Here is a 17,971-nt window from a genome sequence, read left to right as displayed (position 1 = left end):
CATAAACATAACACAAACAATCAAGAATTTCTCAGAATTATAAACAGGCAAGATGGAGGTGGGGTTGTATAAAATGAATTTTACATGTGAAATCTATGAACTAATCATGTTTTGGTACCTGTTGTCTAGCAGATACCAGTGAGAATTGAGTGTGGATAATGCAATTTAGTGAGACAGTTAGAATCATATAGGCCTTTCAGCGTGATTTCTTTTTGTGGAAAAAATGTGCTGGACTGGGCGGCGGCCATATTTTGTACCGCTCTGCGGTACATCTAGTTTGAAACTAATTGCAGTACCAGTTTTGGCCACAATCTTACATAGGCCTATGGTTCCTTTAATGTTTAAAAAAAAAAAAGTGAAGTTTAGATTGTCCATGTTTGTACTTCATCACTCTACCAGAGGCATTATGCAAACACCAGTGAACATTGAAGACTGGTTGTAACTGAAATATGTGATACCGGGGGCAGTGTGTTCATGGAAGGCATGTCCGCAGATATGGCAAGAAGCACCTTTTCACCACGATATGGAAAGAGGTGTTCAGTGACTCCAGGAGAGGTAGTTGATGTTTTTCTCAAAAGATGACAACTGGCACTCTGTAATGTGTATGAGGGCAAGAGTCTGATCTTTTGGAAGGCATCTAAGTGTGTAAGAAGGCAGAGCTCTGGTCTCTTAGAAGGCTTTCTTAACAGTGGCCTTGGAAAAACATGAATCTTTATGTGCCAAATGGAGGAAAAGTGTCTTTCTTCATCCTTCTGGGCGGCATTTGCTCCCAAAAGTCCTGTGTCCAGCAAGTGAAAACAGATGTTTTATTTGATCTGCTCCACAACTGAGCAAACACCGAATCACAAACACTTGGAACAGTTCGGTAATAAAACAGTCACCATGCACAAAAGTCCCGACTGTCATATGAGCCATGATGTTGTGGTTCCCATCGGTCAGGGGCGAGAGCACTCGACGGGATCGTCCGAGTCTGGCAGCAGGTGGCAGTTGAAGGGCCAGCTGAGGGAGAAGAGGTCCAGGGCCTGGGCACACTGCTGCTCGGCCGCTGAGCATACCGACCAACATGGCTGCAGCACGCCGCCCCGGGGGCTGCACTGGGGCAGGAACATGCCGCACACCAGCTTACGCAAGGGCTCGAAGCATGCTAGCTCCATCAGCACCTGAGGACACACACCACTGGTGAGCACAGCACTCTACTGCCATTCCATGGCTGATTTCAACCATAAGAGTACAACATACAGAAATTAAGTGTGGGTATGTAAGTATAATATATTCATCTAGTCACTATGATCTACATTTTAGTGCTTGCCTAGAAATAAGTTTTATTGTTAATAATGGTCTCCATGCACTGGCTTTCTGTATAATTTAAATGTATTAATACAGTATAACACTGGACCGCAAGATACACCCAGTAACTGAGTTATAATCCAATTGCCAAAAATGTCATGACCTGCATATGACCCCATTTTTGGGATAGGCAGTGCTTGGTCCTTTCCTCTGGTGTGGTGGCTGATGCCCGATGCGTGTTCAAAGTCGCAAACATAGGCGAACGTTTCTGTTTGCCTTGAGTTCTCGGCAAACGTTTGTGAACACTCGACGAAGTGTTACCGTAATGTTTACAACAAATCGTTCAAGTTTAACTGTTCAGAGAAAACATGTTCGCCACGAACGTTCACCACTGTTTGCCAAACTTGAACGCACCTCTGATGTGTTTGACACTCACCCTGTACTGCTGCAGCATGGCCGCAGCCTCCCTCTGGTCGGCGATGGAGAGCCAGATATTGGGGAAAGAGGTGAGGTTATAGGACAGACCCTGGCACATCTGCACCTGTATAGGCTCGCAGGATGACGCTGAGGAAGCACGGAACAGGTAGATCACTTCAGCGGTCACAACCACTCAAACATGCTGTTTTTTTATGTTGTGCAATCCAACCAGTGTATTTGAATTGGATGAAGACTTTTTTCTGTCCAACAGTCTCCAAATAATGGTCCATTGAATATGTTTTAATGATAAAGCAATAACTTTCCATGATAGTAGCAGCCTCTGGACTCAATGGCCCCATTCACACCTGGTAGGCAAGAGGTGGTTTCACTGGCGGCCATTTCACATGTCTAATGCCAGGTGAGTACATACTCAATCTGCATTTGAGATCCGATACCTCAGACCGCATTTCGAGGTGGTCTGAGACTCGTCCGGATAGAGTTGCCACATTTGAAGCTGCCTTCTAAATTGATATCTCCTGTATAGCATGAGCCAACGCCTTACATTAAAGCCACACACTAACAACCTTACTTTCTTAATAAAGCCTAAAATCAGATCTGTTGAAAAGGTTAATCTGGATTGTTACGTTTTTTAACTAAAATGGCGATAAACAAAACTATAACAAATGGCTAGATATGACATGAACATGTTAAATAAGCCATAACATTGTGGTACGTAGCAGCTCAGAGGAGATAGACATGTGTTCTCACTGATAGGGGGATAAGTGGAGTTGGCACAGTCCAGCTCGTCTGCTCCATCAGCGCAGTCGTTCCAGCCATCACACAGCCACTCCGGGTGCAGACACTCCCCACTGCCACAGGCAAACTGAGCTGAGCTACAGGTCCCTGATATACAGGAGAGCGAGCACATTCTCACAACACTTACTTCTGGACAGGATGCACATTCTACATGCAACAGACAACTTATGGGTGCACTGACTTTCTTTGCTAGGAATACATTTTGTATCATGCATTGATAATGGAACTGAATTTGTATCCTACTGTAATTAAAGTTCTTTATAGCCCAGTTAGAAATGGCAAGAAGTTACAAGCAACATTCACAGAAGTTGGAAAATGGAGCTTCTCTGTTATAGCTTAATTTAACTGTGACCCTCTGCACAGTTTGTTTCCATCCTTTACAGAGAGAATGTCGTTTCAGGAGCTTCGTGGGTCTCACTCTCTGAGAGAGGAATGGCCTGGTAGGAAGCATAGAAGCCGCTGTCTGCCACGCCCTCATCGGCCACAAACACCACAGTCATGACGGTCCCCGAGGAGGTCAGATCTGGAGGGAGTCCTGATCCACAGTACCTATAGCAGCACAGGATTCTGGGTAATCACTCAATACGCATCACTAGGCAGAGTCAGATGGCATCAGTCTTGTGCAATCATAGTAAGTGACCACTGACTCTAGGGCCGTAATTTAAGTATGTGTACAGAAAATGTCTTTGAAGTGTTTTTAGATAGATAGATAGATAGATAGATAGATAGATAGATAGATAGATACTTTATTGATCCCCAAGGGGAAATTCAAGAAACAAATTGGCCCGTATGGGGATTTAGCTGATATGAAGGCAGAATAACAAATATTTCAGATAGAACTCAAGGGACAGATAAAACGTAATTAGGGACAAGGAAGATTGGAAAGGGTTACAAGAAGAACACAAATAACAATGAAGACACGTCAAAAGATCAACAAGCTCAATAGGCCCAGAAGAGGAAGTAGCGCTGATAAAGGTCTTACCGGCCAAGAACACTGTCGTCCCCAGTGTCAGCACTGTCGTGCACCTCGACATAGTCAAACTCACAGACGTCTTGCGTTTCCAGGCTGAAGTTACGGAAACTCAACCTGATGACATGCCCATCCTCCACAGATATATGCCAGGTGCACAGCTGCACACACAGATAATGTGATCATTCTCTAAAAGGTCCTGCTGTGAGCATTACTGTAGGATAGAATACTAATAGAAAACTAAAGAACTGCAAGCAATACACGGAGATATATGTAGTCAACAAGTAGGATAGCCTCTGACAAAAGCTCACATAATTTTAAGTAACTGTCCACAATTTTAAGTAAGTGTTTGCATTGGCCTTTAGGTGGAGCTTGTAAGCAATACAATTTTGAAACCAAACTTGACAACCATGTCAGGAGTGGTCAAAGAGATTGATCAATAATGAAGGGGCATAAGGAGTCAAACAAGCCTGGCTGTGATTGTGTTTACCATACCTGTTGGTGGGGGTAGGGCTTGGGGTGGTTTGGACTAGAGAAGGAGCCGGACAATCCAGTCTTCTGGCCACCACATTCTAATTGAGGTAAAGAAAAACCTTAAGATGAAACTATAAACAAGAGTAAGTTAATTATCACATCTCACTGATACAGCAATAGGCCATTAATATTAAAGACCGAGTTAGTGGGTTTCCCTCCTTATGCGAACAGAAGTGATCCTCTGCATTGTCCAGGAGTTCACAGAAAGGACATAACACATGACAAAAGTAAGACTAACATTTAAGTGTACCATCATTATGTTCCAAAAACAACTTATGCTATTCATAGTCTAAAAATAAAAGATACAACTAAGAGAATTAGAGTTGCTGAGAGCCTCTCGGCATAGGCTCACAAAAGGCCCTGTATCTACCTTTGTGCTTGTGACTGCAGTTCGCCTCATCAGTTTGGTCCTGGCAGTTTGGTTGACCATCGCAAACAGACACCGGCAGGAGACAACGACCATTATCACACATAAACTCTTCCCTTGAACAGCTCTCTGAAGATAATTTAAACAGACACACACACACACACACACACACACACACACACACACACACACACACACACACACACACACACACACAAACACAAACACACGCACACACAACCATTTACACACTTCCATACATCAAAACAAGAAAACAGTGACATTGACATCAAATATTTTGACTCCTTGCTCTATTATGTGAGATTAATTTCCCATTCAGTGTTCAACAGTGTTTCAGTGTTCTGTACCACAACAGATCCTTATGACATTTATTCTACTCCCGTTCATCTTCATCACCCCACACTCTCGGGGGCAGATTTATTTAAACATATGTTAATCTGCAGATAAGATTGGGTGATTACAAGTTTTAGTGCATACCAACAGCTTATCAGTCTACCATTCATAATACAGATCGAGAGCAGGGCCAGGAAGAGAAGCTTATTAACACTTGCGTAACAACGCAGTGAGGGTTTCAGCACCTAAGAGTGAAGGAATTGGTTCCTACTATACACCACTGCCTGGCAAGCCAAGGTTACGTGTCCAAATAATGAGACTAACCACTGCTAATAAATTAATGCCATGCTGACAAGCTTGCTGAATCCATTGGGGGACTTTTCCTTTCTTTCCATCTTTTTTTTAAAGTGTTTTTTGGTGTCTGTTTTAGTTATCTGTTGAAGCTTGAAACAGATACAGGGTAGCCATTACATCTTTCCAAACACATTGAAATGAGTAAATAAATACATGAAAATCACTAATAACAGGGAAGGAAAAATATATACAAGGGAAAAAACAAACCAATGAAAAAGTCCCTCATACAAACCAACCCCAACCACATCCTCCCAACCGCCCACAGCCCCACCTCCAACCCCCCCCCCCCCACACACACCACTCCCCCCCCCACTTGTCAGTTTTATTGGGCTACAAATCTGTGGTAGGTGTACCACATTCTAATGTGTATGTAAGTCCATAAAAGTCTATAATCTGCCAGAGTTGCCATCATACTCACTCTGGCCAGGTAAAATGGAATGGTACTGGGCGTTGAAACCATTTCTTGTGATGCTCCCATCTGACCGAAAGCTGACCCACACTGTGCTGCTATTGGTGTTGACTGTGGGAGGGGCCACATTACCACAGAACCTAAGAAGTAAAGATAGGTTAACAATTAGAATTACTGTCACACAGTTAGAATAACTGTCACACACCATTCTAAGGGCCCAGCACTGACAAGGGCCCCCAGAGAGCCCCCCAAATAATACTATATATTATTGGGGGGCCCAGAATTATTGTCTGTCATAGGGCCCAAATTACCTAGCAGCGCGCCTGCTGTCACAGGGTGGAGGACTTCCCTGTTAAAGCTGCAGTTGGCAAGTCTAACAGATTGAGGGGAGTTAGCCAATTTTTGGAATGTTTACAACTCTCATGCCCCTCCCCCACTACCACAGAGCACCCTCTCATCGAGTTTGTGCTTGTCAGTGCGCACCAGACTGTGATTGACAGTCAGATCTCACATAGCCCTGCTCTGATTGGACCAGAAGAAACGGGAGCTGTGGATTTTTGCAAAACACATAACAGGCTCTAGGTGGAGGTAGAAATGCAGTTTTTTTTCTAAAACCGGCTGATTTATGTTGTTCTGTCAGAGCATAGTGTCGGTTTCAGTGAATATGATAAAAAAAATCTTGCCAACTGCAGCTTTAAAAGTCGTTCAGCCTTCATAACATCAAACAAGGTATTTTTCATATGAAATGGTTTGTTTGGCAAACACAGTGTTAAAGGTCACACATGTTCTGCTCACCCAAAAAACAGCAATAAATACCTGATGCTGTATTAATGATTTTCCTTTTAGTGAAGGAATGAACACAATATGTGTTTTTTAAATACTTCAGAGAGTAAAGGAAAAGGCTGTTTGTTCCCCTTACCTGGTTACAGTGGATGTCTGCTCGGTCTCCTCTCGAATCTCCAGCCAATCAAACAGGCAGGGTGAAGGCCCCTCGATGTCCAGTGATGACACATGGAGCTGCACGAGGCTTGGGGGTGGCACCCGGATCACCCACACACACAGCAAATCGGGGGGATATGAGCCCGGGTGGTTGGGAGAGCTGAAAGTGCCACCAGGGTCTGCCAAGACACCCCCGCATTCTAGAAACAAAAAAACAATGGGAGGTGTGACTGAGATCTGACCGCCAGTGAACGCCTTATTAGTCTGTTCATTTTAATGGACAAATATAAGACAATGTATAACAACAATGATATTTCACACAGCATATTTCAGAGCTTGTCTAGGCAGATTCTTCTCCCTTAGCAGTGGATATCTGGCTAATAGTAGCCTCCACTTAATAATAAGTATAAGTATATATACTCTTTTGATCCTGTGAGGGAAATTTGGTCTCTGCATTTATCCCAATCCGTGAATTAGTGAAACACACTCAGCACACAGAGAGGTGAAGCACACACTAATCCCGACACAGTGAGCTGCCTGCTATAGCGGCGCTTGGGGAGCAGTGAAGGGTTAGGTGCCTTGCTTATGGGCACTTCAGCCGTGGTCCTACTGGTCGGGGATCGAACCGGCAACCCTTCGGTTACAAGCCTGAAGCCTAACCAGTAGGCCACAGCTGCCCCCATGATGATTATAATGTAGGTATCAGTAGTACTAGTATTAGCCTCCACATGATATGAATTATAATCTGTGTATCAGACAAACATGGCATTTGTTTTCTTTGTTTAACATCCAGTCTCACTGTGTGAAATTCCCACCCAGCGTTTTTTTTTTTTTATCTGTTAGCCTAAACATCTGGCTGGCTATTTACACACAGCTCTAACAGACCATAGATAGATAGATAGATAGATACTTTATTGATCCCCAGGGGAAATTCAAGAACAAACATGTACTGGTAGGGGAGGTGGGGTCTTTCCCAGTGAGAGTTGTCATCGGGCTGTGAGTGACGGAGTAGGTGGTGGGTCTTAATGGGGTGTTGTGTGGTACGCCATCTCCACTCCACGAGTCTAAAGGTGTCACCAGGCCAGGTTCTGAAGTGGGTCCATTTAGTTCTGTTTTAGAAATCAGATTGACCACATTGATAAAGCTGCCTTGCAGTCTACTTCAATATACATGATATATGAAAACTAAAATCTACATTTATCTGTAGCTGTATCGATTTGTTGCATCTTTATGAACCTTAAAGGTCACTCTCACTGCGCATGGTGATTGTTCAATGACACTTTTGGGAAACGCAGTCCGAGTTAATGTTTTTCAGAATTAATCAATGTATCAGTGTGGCATATTTCATGCCTAAAATAGTGGAGACATGAAGTTAATGGCTTTTCCAAGCTAAAATAGAGACTAAACCTCAACACATCCACAACCCTATTAAAAATGCATGTCATATTATATCCATGCAGTCACGGTAAAAAAAATCCTCCACTCACGAGTGAGAATGAGAATAAGAGTAAGCCCCAAAGCTGTCACTAGAAGTGATGCTGCAGCCAGTACCACCACTGTTCCCCAGCCACACCAGGGACCTCTCAGCTGGACCACACAAAGACTCAGCATCCCATTACCTTGTGCAACATGACAGGAGGAAAACGGGAAACATCACCCAAACATTAGGCACACACTAACCGGCCTTAAGTTAAAACACATAGCAAATAGGTTAACCAAAGCAGATAAAAACAGTGAACAAAATACATTTTTGAAAAAATAAGTACTTTACTCAAAGTAATTATCTTTCTAAGATTTTTTATTTTTGGTGAGACTGTCATAGCCTATAGCATAGCCCAATCACAATAGTAAGTCTCACTTGTTTCAGGGGTCTTATTGACCTCTGGTGAGGAAACATGAGTTTTGAATTCTTGCTGTGTTTCCTCCCTCTCATTCTCTGGCTCGAAGGCAGGATTGCAATATACGTTCTGAAAATTGCAACAAAGTGTTAGAAAGACCGTGAAAAAACCTCCTTAAAAGTAGGCCTGAAGACAAATGATCTAAAAGAACATTTTGTTCAACAGCAATGCAGTGATGGTCTACCTTGTATATATCAGATTCCGAGTCTAAAGATATTTCGGTCAGATCAGTCATCTTCGCTTGGAATTGAGGAAGATATCCGTAAGTGATCCAGCTGGACGATATCACAGCAGTCAACACAAGACATTAAATCTCTTGTGCTAAATTAAAATGCTTCAGAAAAGGATATTCTGAGAAATTCACAGCCATTTGTGTGGTATCCTCCTATCGGTTCGAAGCCATTTGTATTTGGTTCAGTCTCATCAATCCCATGTTCAGTGATGACAGTTTAGTCTACTCGTCCATTGGATCAAGACATCTGATGTTGAGGCCAGGCAGCTTCATGGTGCCAAACAAACCACTGACCATCGTAGATCTATTTAGTCAATATAGTCACAGATGAAAAAAGTCTCTCCATAATCCTTGAGTTGATATACAACTAGACAGTTCACTAGACTGTATTTTGAGGCAGAATATAACACCAACTGTTTTTGGCCCTGTAAGTTGGCTGGTTTCTCAGTGTGAGGTGGACCTTTCTTCTTCTGGGTGTGTAATTTGCAATTAGAAACGTAAAGACCTCCTCAGTTGAAGCAAAGCCGAGTCAGCTGAGAAGAATGAGAGGGCCAAAAGCAGGGGGGAGAGGCAGGGGGCTTGGCCTACAACTAATGCCTTGTAATGATCTTCTAATCCCAAACTTTACACACACACACACACACACACACACACACACACACACACACACACACACACACACACACACAAAGGGAGACAGAGAGAAATGTGAATGTTATTTCAACCTAATTAGGCCCTTTCAACCTATTTTATTTTGCAGTTTCACTTTCACATTTTGTAGAGAGTGGGGGATGGTAATAAAAACTTTTTGATAATTATTATAAGAATTAGAAGAGAAGGTTGCAACGCCACAATTCAGTCAACAAAAAAAAAAGGGTTGGCTCCAGTGTTGCTTAATATGAGCAGTTAATATGTAAACCTTCATCAAATATAACTGTCTATGTTAGGAGCTGAAATGCTGCAATCTAATCAGGGACAACAGTGACTTGCAGAGGACTGCTCCCAAGACAAGCTGGCCATGAGTCTGTTCAGTGTCCTCCTTCTGTGTTTTACCGTACTGCACACCACTTTCACCCAAGGTAAAGCTAATTTCAAGTGATGATGTTTGCATTGTTGTTACTGCTGCTGTTGTTGATACAGCTTTTCAGATTTCTTATTTATGAAACAGATAGAACATGTTGGAGTGATGTGTATGCCTGAGAATGAGTAATTAGATCTTGACATGACAATGTTTAGTAACTGATAACAATACAAAATGCAAAGAAAAAGCTATTCAGTACACAGTGAAACATTAAGCAATATGACATTATTCTCTTTAAACTGTGGCAGTTGTTGTATTTACTCTTATATGTTTTGATTATAGATTATTATGACTACGGACCGACAGAGTGTAAGACATCTGAGTCTATCACTGGAGGCACGGTTGAATACTCCGATGGGGGAAATGAATTCAGTGTCCTCACATACAAGTGTTCATCTGGTTTTGTGCCCTACCCTGTGACCACCAGAAGCTGTACAGATGGAGAATGGTCCATTATGACATCAATCACCGGCACCCCTGTTGATAGAGCTGAGTGCAAAAGTAATTTTGGAGTGGAGAGGGGAGGGAAAGTGGGGTAAAGTTAAAGTGACGGGTGAATGATGAGTTGGAGTTGTTAGTGGTCAGCTTTTTATCACACAATGCTGTGATGTCGCTAAATTGTAATTAGTGTCTTGTAACCAGTTGACATTAAGCACTCTTCTTATTTAAATAATGGAAGTAAATAGAGAAATTCCCATCACAGTTGTTTATGATATAATATGAAATGAAGCACACCATCTTGTTGTCTTTTAATATAATTCTGTAAATGACAATAGCAGTCATGATTTTGTGTGTGTGTGTGTGTGTGTGTGTGTGTGTGTGTGTGTGTGTGTGTGTGTGTGTGTGTCTGTCTGTCTGTCTGTCTTTCTGTCTGCACCCCCTACCCATTTTGGAAGAGCTGGAACAAGACTCTGAAGAGGGTTCAATGGAAGAAGAGAGGAACTGTTCCCTATCGGAGACCATCAGCAAAGGCCAAGTATCCTACTCTAAAGGGGGCATGAAGGGCAGTGTACTGACCTACACATGCCCAGACAGCTACGCCCCTTACCCGGTCAGCCAGCGCGTGTGTGGGCCAGGCGGTAAATGGACTCCTATGAGACAGCCCAGCGGGAGGCCTGTGTCCAGAGCTACATGTAAAGGTGTGCAGGACGTCCGAAGGTTCTCTTCGACTACTCTTGGGCCAGATTTGTTAAACATTTTGTTTGTGTTTGATAAAATCACTGGTGTGTTGTATAATAATTACAATGTTATTGTGTTGTTCAGCCTTTGTGAAACTCACACACAGCCATATTTTCTCTGTGTCTTTGTCTGTCTATCCTGGAGTGGTCTGCTTTTAGCTTGTGTATTTCTAATTGGAAAAAAATGGGACATAGTCTCAGTTAAAATATTCTGACAATATATGGTATGGGGAATCACACATGCTATGTATGATGTTCACAGATGTCCAATGCTCTTTTTCTCTCTCTTTCTCTCTCCCTCTCTCTCTCGCTCTCTCTCCCTCTCTCTCTCTCTCTCTTTCTCTCTTCATGTATTCTCTCAGAAATGTTGTGTCCAGCTCAGATGCAGCTGGATAATGGGGACATAACGCCCCGGCAGCAGTGGTTCAAGATTGGAGAGAATCAGACATTCTCGTGTAACAGTGGCTACAACTTGGGAGGGTCGGCTGTGCGGACATGTACTCCATGGGGAGGCTGGACGGGGGAAACCCCTATATGTGACGATCAGGGTGAGCGAGCATTAAGTACAAACTAAGAGCTTACGAAATAAGATGAGTGTTTAAATACAAGACCAAACAGAGGACCACAATGGGCAGCTATGAAACTTACATACAGAAGAGTAACAAGATTATGTACACAGCTATAATAGTCTAGTTAACAGTCTGACTTCTGGAGACAAAACTCTGGACAGAGTATAGCCTTTTCAGCAGAACTAGTATTTCCAGAGTTTACAGTTTTCAAACTGTTTTATTTTTTTTGTTCTTCATTGTAGCGGATGATTGCGCCAATCCCGGTGTCCCACCTGGGGCCCAGCGGTCAGGCAATCGTTTTCGGATCGGGGACAAGGTGCAGTTCAGATGTGACCTGAAACTCGATCTGCTGGGCAGTGCTGAGAGAGTGTGTCTGGAGTCCAGGGAGTGGAGCGGAGCCCCGGCCCGCTGCCAGGGTTAGAACCTGCTAACATGGTGCCATCACCAGTGTCCAACTCAAAGGCCATACATGTACATGCACCCACATAGGCTTATCTGCTTAACTCACAATTAATATATAGAGGAGAATCTTGATACTGTTGTTGATACTGATAATGTTGCTTGTGGGCAACACATGAACATTAAAATACATGGTGTTCATCTTTAAATGTTTATGCCAGAGAAAAGTATCTGCTTACCATAAAGTGACTGGAATCTGTTTTTCCTCTTCTGACAGCTTGGTATGGTTTTGATTCTCCCAACACCGTGGCCCAAGCTATGGGAGGATCCCTGTCATCCATCATGGACTATTCTTCTCCTGAGTTTAAAAAGAAAGGTGACATGGGCTCAAATATATATATTATGTTCATATGTTTTAGACTTCTAAAATAGCAACATCACATTGAAAGGTCAGATGGATTCAAATGTAAGCAGATATCAGTCAGCTGCAGTGAGAGAGTCTGAGTCAGATCCGCTCTTGAGTCATGCAGTATCTGGGCACCCTCTGGTCTGCTAAATGAATAAATGGTTGATGGGCTCTTTCTCTGTCCTCCCTCCATTGTTCAATGGAGAAGCTAAATATAGGAGTTGAGGTCAGTTGAGGAGTTCAATCTGTTCAATGCACATCTCACTGATTTGCCAATTGTTTGGGGCCATAAATCATAGAGTGAACAAAACAAATTAGGGACAGGAGTTTAAACTAAACAAGGTGAGACAAAGCTCTCTGGTGCTCTATCACCATCTGCTGGTCAAAACCAAGTACTGGTATGATCAAATATATTCATGTGCCTCTATAACGTCCTGCGTGTGCGTGTTAACCCAAATCTTTCCCTAATTTTTTCAGCCAAAAGCTATGGGAGGATCTTGCAAGTAAATAAAGGACGCCTCAATGTATTCATTCTGATGGACAACTCTGGCAGCATCAGACAGGAGTATTTTCAAGAGGCAAGGAGGGCAGTTGCCAGCCTTATCCGCAAGGTACAGTACAGTTGGTGTTCACCCCTATGCTTGTCATACACAAGCTGATTTACCACTAGGAATGAGTCAAAGTTGTGTCTGATGAATGTAATTAAAGTGCACATGCCTTTCAGTTGGACAGTTATGAAGTCACCCTGAGATTCCACATAGTCTCCTTTGCCACCACGGCCAGAGTGATCGTGAACATTAATAGTTTTGACAGTGACCAAGCATCTCAAGTTCTGAGCAAACTTGAGAAATTTAAATATGAAAGTAGGTTTCCCTTTTTGATTACGTGTTGTCAGTCAGTGTATTTTCAGGCAAATATCTTAAAAACAAAAATACTTATTTTCGATAAAGTCCTTTCAATTAAGTATTTTCTTTCCTTTAAAGCAAGTGTACTAAGCCCATGTCGAGGAAGCAAGGACAGTTATTCTATCAAGTTCTCTCTCAATTTCAGGTCATGGAAACAAAAAAGGAACCAACATTCAGAGTGCTCTGAAGAGTGTTTATGACGAATTGTCATTACTGAAGACCAGAAATGTAGGATTTAACGAAACCGCAAATGTTATTCTCATTACAACTGATGGTAAATTCAAAGCGAAAAGAATTTGGCAACCACACTTCTTTCCAATTTTTTTCGAAGATTTTTTTGTGCTTTCCGTGTAATTTCTGATGACAAAACCATCAAAGGTAAATGTAAAGTGAGGTAAAGTGTAGCAGAATTAACATCTCTCTCTCTCTCTTTCTCTCTCTCTCTTTGTGGTTGTGTGTGTGTGTTAAGGTCAATCAAACACAGGAGGCAGTACCAAGGCTGTACTACTTCAAATTCGTGACCTGTTTGGTTATACTTCACTCACAGATCATACAAATGAAAACCTCCTTGGTCAGTCACACCAGCATCAGCTCAACAGCTATTGCTGCTGAATAAACATGTATTGAATATAAGAGCATTTAAACATTTCAGAAATTCTGTTCACAATTATAAGACTCTGTTTTACTGTGTAGCATATACTTTTCATTACATATGAGAATATACCTCCAGACAATACGTATCTAATGTACAAGAGTAGCCAATTTAATGTTTATTGCGTAATTCCAATGTATTTTCATCAACAAAAACAAAAAAGGCTAAATATTTGGTTTGGCTACTTGGTTCAGTAATGCTAGTTCTGAGTCATACTGATTATGTTCCATGCCTTGAAGGTCATACAGAGTCTTGCTTTTGATAACCTCTATTAAGTCAGTGTAGTACCGGTAAATAACTTTGTCTTACCTCTACAGATGTGTACGTGTTTGGTGTCGGACAAGATGTGAACAAGAAGGAGCTCAATGACCTTGCATCCAAAAAGAGGGGGGAAGAACACGTGTTCCTTCTGCAGGACTATAAACAACTCGGAAAGGTCTTCAACAAAATGATCAGTGGGTGCAATGCCAGGTGTTAGATATTCTAATTGCGATCAATACCACAAAGTAGTAAACGTTCCCCTGTTTTTTCCAGGTGACAGGGCAGTGACAATGTGTGGTGTGGCCAGAGAGGAGGAGGAGGGGAAAAAAAACTCCGCCGAGACAAGGCCTTGGCATGTTCATGTCAAATGGGTATGTGTTGCCATGCCAATGAAAAGCTTTTGCAGTGTTTACAGAGGATTATACTACTGCATTACGTGGCATTTAGCAAAAGGATACATTCAAATGTATTTCAGGTTAAATATGTTTAAAGAAAGTTGTGCTGAATGTGTATGTGTTGATGCTAAGACATTCATGACAGTACAGCAATAGTTTCATGGAAAATGTTTGACTTTGCATTGATATATTATAAAAGTGTTTCTTTTTTAAATGTCACTAATATAGACAGTGTGTACTATAACCACATCCAGTAGAGTAGGCCCATAATCAAACAATGTTTTGTCTCTAAGAGACAGTAATTAAGGTTAATGTAGCTTAAAGGTTAAAATGCTAAATGTTAATAACTGAAGTGTTACTCTATTGCAGTAAGTAGCTTTGGATAAACACGTCTGCCAAACAAGTAAATGTAATGTTAAGGTTAAGGTATACTTTAATAGTATCCAACAATTGTCCAGTCACACATAAAACATCCCCTGCTGTGTATGGACTTAACTCACCCTGGGTGATGTTCAAAAAGATCCAAAACACCCGATGACTCCAGGATACCTCACTGATGAGGCGTCCCGGCTTTCAAGAAGGAAGTCCTAACCCTTTCTGTCCACTCAGGATGGGAAAGTGTGCCAGGGCTCTCTACTTTCTCCATTATGGGTCCTCACAGCAGCCCACTGTCTGACTAAGCCCACTGTGAGCGGGGGCAATACGATTGCTGATGCTAAAGATGTGGAAGTTACAACTGGTCAGTGATTAATATTTCATTATTATTTTATTATTCAGTATACTAGAGACATTATCGAGACATTTTATTTTTCTTCTATATCTTTCCAAGTTGTTTCCTATCTTGATTTTAATTGTTAGGGTATATTAATGTTAAATGTACAGACAGTTTAGAAGACAGTGTTAAGACAAGAAAGTGTTCCTTTTACAGTCTGCATTTATTCCAAATGAATGTTCCTGTAGTGGCTACAGAAGAAAACATGCCAAATCCATGCTATCACCAACATGTTTTTTTTTGCTATGATACTCAGGGACAAATGAAATTTTGAAATCAGCAAACTTCACCATACACCCACAATACAATGTTAGAGGGCTTCAAACCAAGAACGTGAAAGAGTTTTATGACTACGACATAGCCTTAATAAAAATGGAGAAGAATATATCAGCATCGTACCAGACAAGGTAGGCGGCAATAGATATGGAAAAAATATATAAATGTTCACATACAGTACAGTGTACCCATGTTACAAAATGTAAGTTTTTCATTCATTATTTTGAACACCTTATGCTAAATGCTAGGTATCCATGTCTTACAAGCATCTGGGTTGGACAAAGATAAAGGAATGGCATTCTCTGTCCCACAGGCCTATCTGTTTACCCTGCACTGTGCCCGCAAGTCGAGCTCTGAAAATGGTCAACTCCACCTGTGCCCAGCATAGTATGACATCACCATGTTTTTTGCCATTTCAGCCCACATGTGTAGCCTACCTTGTGAATACTGTACCATGTTAACCCACTTCATTCTCTGCTTAGATTTTCCAGTTGTTTACTTTCACCAATAAATAGTTTTTACTAGTGTAACTGAACTTTAAGCTACACTAATGAACCTGAATGTGATTATGTGTGTGTATGCAGAAAAAACTCTATTGGATCTGAGCGAGACACAGGCCCACTTCATGAGCAAGAAGCATGATGGGATGAAACGGATGCAGACCCACATCCAGCTGGGTGATGAGAGGGTATGTTGTTATTGTCAGTAGGTTTACTATTGTTTTTTTCTTCCTTACAGTGTCCATTTTCTTTTTTCCTATTTGTTTTTGTTGCCCAGTCTATTGATGACAGAATGGTCCAGTTATTGTAATCATTTGATTCTTGTAGCGGCCTGAGTGCCTCGAGGTGGTTAAGGGCACTTTCTCCAAGGACACAAATGCCTCTGTGACTGATGTAGTGACTGACAGGTTCATGTGCACCGGAGGATCAAAAGCACACACAGATGATCTATCTTGTCAAGGTAACTAGATAGATACATACAATCACACACATTCTCTTTCTAACACACACACACACACACACACACCAACCCCTGGCCCTGACTGCCAATGCCTTATATCACAATAATTTAAATTGAATAATTTACTAGTAAGTAAGTATATGTATACAGTAAGTATACTCTTTGATCCCGTGAGGTTTGGTCTCTGCATTTATCCCAATCCGTGAATTAGTGAAACACACTCAGCACACAGTGAACACACAGTGAAGTGAAGCACACACTAATCCCAGCGCAGTGAGCTGCCTGCAACAACAGTGGCGCTCGGGGAGCAGTGAGGGGTTAGGTGCCTTGCTCCCTGAGCACCACTGTTGTTGCAACCCTCCGGTTACACTCCGAAGCACTAACCAGTAGGCCATTATTATTCTCTCTTATTATTTACTCACTATACCTTCAGCATAGAGCACACTCTGTAACAGTACAACTTTAAGCATTTGTTATATTCTCACAACATGGATTTTGTGGATGGCTGAGGTATTTCATCTTTTCAGGTGATTCGGGAGGTGCTTTGTTCCTTCGTAAAAGGATGCGTTATTTTCAGGTGAGTGAGGACAACTAACACAAATGATGGAACTTGTTAACTCGATGAGAGCGGACACCTATTATTTCGGTTTTCCCTTCCCTTGAGTTTATTCTTGACCAACATAACAGAAGTATGACTGACTGCATCTTTTCATTATTTATATTATATTTGCTGGCATGTTTGTAGTAATGTGAGTGGGCAAAGGCTGTAACTGGACAAATAATTTTTTTTTGAAACGAAACGAGTAGTGTGCGTCTTATCCAACCAGGCTTCAACATTTCTTCACGGATCATGGAATGGACACTACAAGCACATTCTAATTACTGATCGCTCATTACCTATGTCCTCCTCATTGTGCACAATGGCACAAAGGGGTTGTAAAATCGTTTACAAATTGTTGAATGCTGTCTCTTTAAATGTGACAACAAATAATACAATACAAGTTCAGCATGTCTAAAGCTCATTAAAAGCTTTTCTTCAGCAGAGTGCTAGGTTGAACACTGCGTTTCATACTATGTACCTAGAATATGTGCTCTGTGATCGTCACAGGTCGGAGTTCTCAGTTGGGGCACTATTGACGTTTGTAAAAACAACGTAGGAAAAAACCCTCTGAACGCTCGGGACTTCCACATCAGCCTCTTCTCCTTGATGCCCTGGCTTCGGAAACACCTCCACCAGGACCTGGCATTCCTGCCCCCTGGGAACTGACCTAGACACAGATGGGAATAAGGCAAGGGCCATGCTGGTGCAAAGCAGACCACAGATTGTGGAGCTCTTAGATACTATTATGTCATGTAAAGTGGGCTATTTAAAACACAGCCTTGTCAGTTATAAAAAAGGTACTTTTATGTACCAATGTACATGACAAAAAAATGAATCTTCTGTTAATGTTTCCTTCAGGGAAGGTCAGTAGTCAAATAGTCGTCCTTATTTTTTTTTCTACTGGCAACAATAAATTCATAATGAATGATTATTGTGTTT

General features: G+C 41.8%; 2 protein-coding genes across 2 annotated transcripts; one reads left to right on the top strand and one right to left on the bottom strand.

Annotated features, from left to right (window-relative positions):
* Positions 1 to 289: 289 nt before the first annotated feature.
* LOC125308074 (membrane frizzled-related protein) lies at positions 290 to 9,106 on the bottom strand. The gene is made up of 13 exons (XM_048264312.1): positions 8,530 to 9,106; positions 8,306 to 8,414; positions 7,935 to 8,066; positions 7,398 to 7,556; positions 6,428 to 6,647; positions 5,518 to 5,648; positions 4,395 to 4,520; positions 3,986 to 4,062; positions 3,503 to 3,651; positions 2,939 to 3,069; positions 2,473 to 2,607; positions 1,724 to 1,851; positions 290 to 1,160 (listed from the first exon to the last, which is right to left on the bottom strand). Exons 1-13 carry the CDS (start codon positions 8,578 to 8,580, stop codon positions 936 to 938), a joined length of 1,773 nt encoding a protein of 590 aa, XP_048120269.1. The 5' UTR covers positions 8,581 to 9,106; the 3' UTR covers positions 290 to 935.
* On the top strand, positions 2,980 to 17,960 carry si:ch1073-280e3.1 (complement C2). Its single transcript, XM_048264309.1, has 20 exons — positions 2,980 to 3,091; positions 9,525 to 9,656; positions 9,941 to 10,159; positions 10,555 to 10,797; positions 11,199 to 11,384; positions 11,648 to 11,821; positions 12,082 to 12,180; positions 12,688 to 12,821; positions 12,935 to 13,073; positions 13,261 to 13,389; positions 13,585 to 13,686; positions 14,085 to 14,222; positions 14,302 to 14,399; positions 15,033 to 15,162; positions 15,452 to 15,602; positions 15,785 to 15,858; positions 16,056 to 16,159; positions 16,299 to 16,431; positions 16,959 to 17,008; positions 17,540 to 17,960. The coding sequence occupies exons 2-20, from the start codon at positions 9,596 to 9,598 to the stop codon at positions 17,696 to 17,698; spliced, it is 2,523 nt and encodes an 840-aa protein (XP_048120266.1). The 5' UTR covers positions 2,980 to 3,091; positions 9,525 to 9,595; the 3' UTR covers positions 17,699 to 17,960.
* The last annotated feature ends 11 nt before the right edge of the window (positions 17,961 to 17,971 follow it).

This window comes from Alosa alosa, chromosome 15, assembly GCF_017589495.1.
Source record: "Alosa alosa isolate M-15738 ecotype Scorff River chromosome 15, AALO_Geno_1.1, whole genome shotgun sequence".
Taxonomy (NCBI): Eukaryota; Metazoa; Chordata; class Actinopteri; order Clupeiformes; family Clupeidae; genus Alosa; species Alosa alosa.
Note: the sequence above shows the minus strand (reverse complement) of the source record. Positions and strands in the feature narration are given on the sequence as shown.

Bases quoted from the DNA above. Each gene is read 5' to 3' on its own strand.
- LOC125308074 (XM_048264312.1), bottom strand. From the start codon at position 8,580: ATGACTGATCTGACCGAAATATCTTTAGACTCGGAATCTGATATATAC. The intron at 8,415-8,529 runs GTAGACCATCAC...TGCAATTTTCAG, and splicing joins CGGAATCTGATATATACAAG to AACGTATATTGCAATCCTGC. The intron at 3,652-3,985 runs GTATGGTAAACA...CTGTGTGTGCAG, and splicing joins AGCCCTACCCCCACCAACAG to CTGTGCACCTGGCATATATC.
- si:ch1073-280e3.1 (XM_048264309.1), top strand. From the start codon at position 9,596: ATGAGTCTGTTCAGTGTCCTCCTTCTGTGTTTTACCGTACTGCACACC. The intron at 16,160-16,298 runs GTATGTTGTTAT...TGATTCTTGTAG, and splicing joins TCCAGCTGGGTGATGAGAGG to CGGCCTGAGTGCCTCGAGGT. The intron at 16,432-16,958 runs GTAACTAGATAG...TCATCTTTTCAG, and splicing joins AGATGATCTATCTTGTCAAG to GTGATTCGGGAGGTGCTTTG.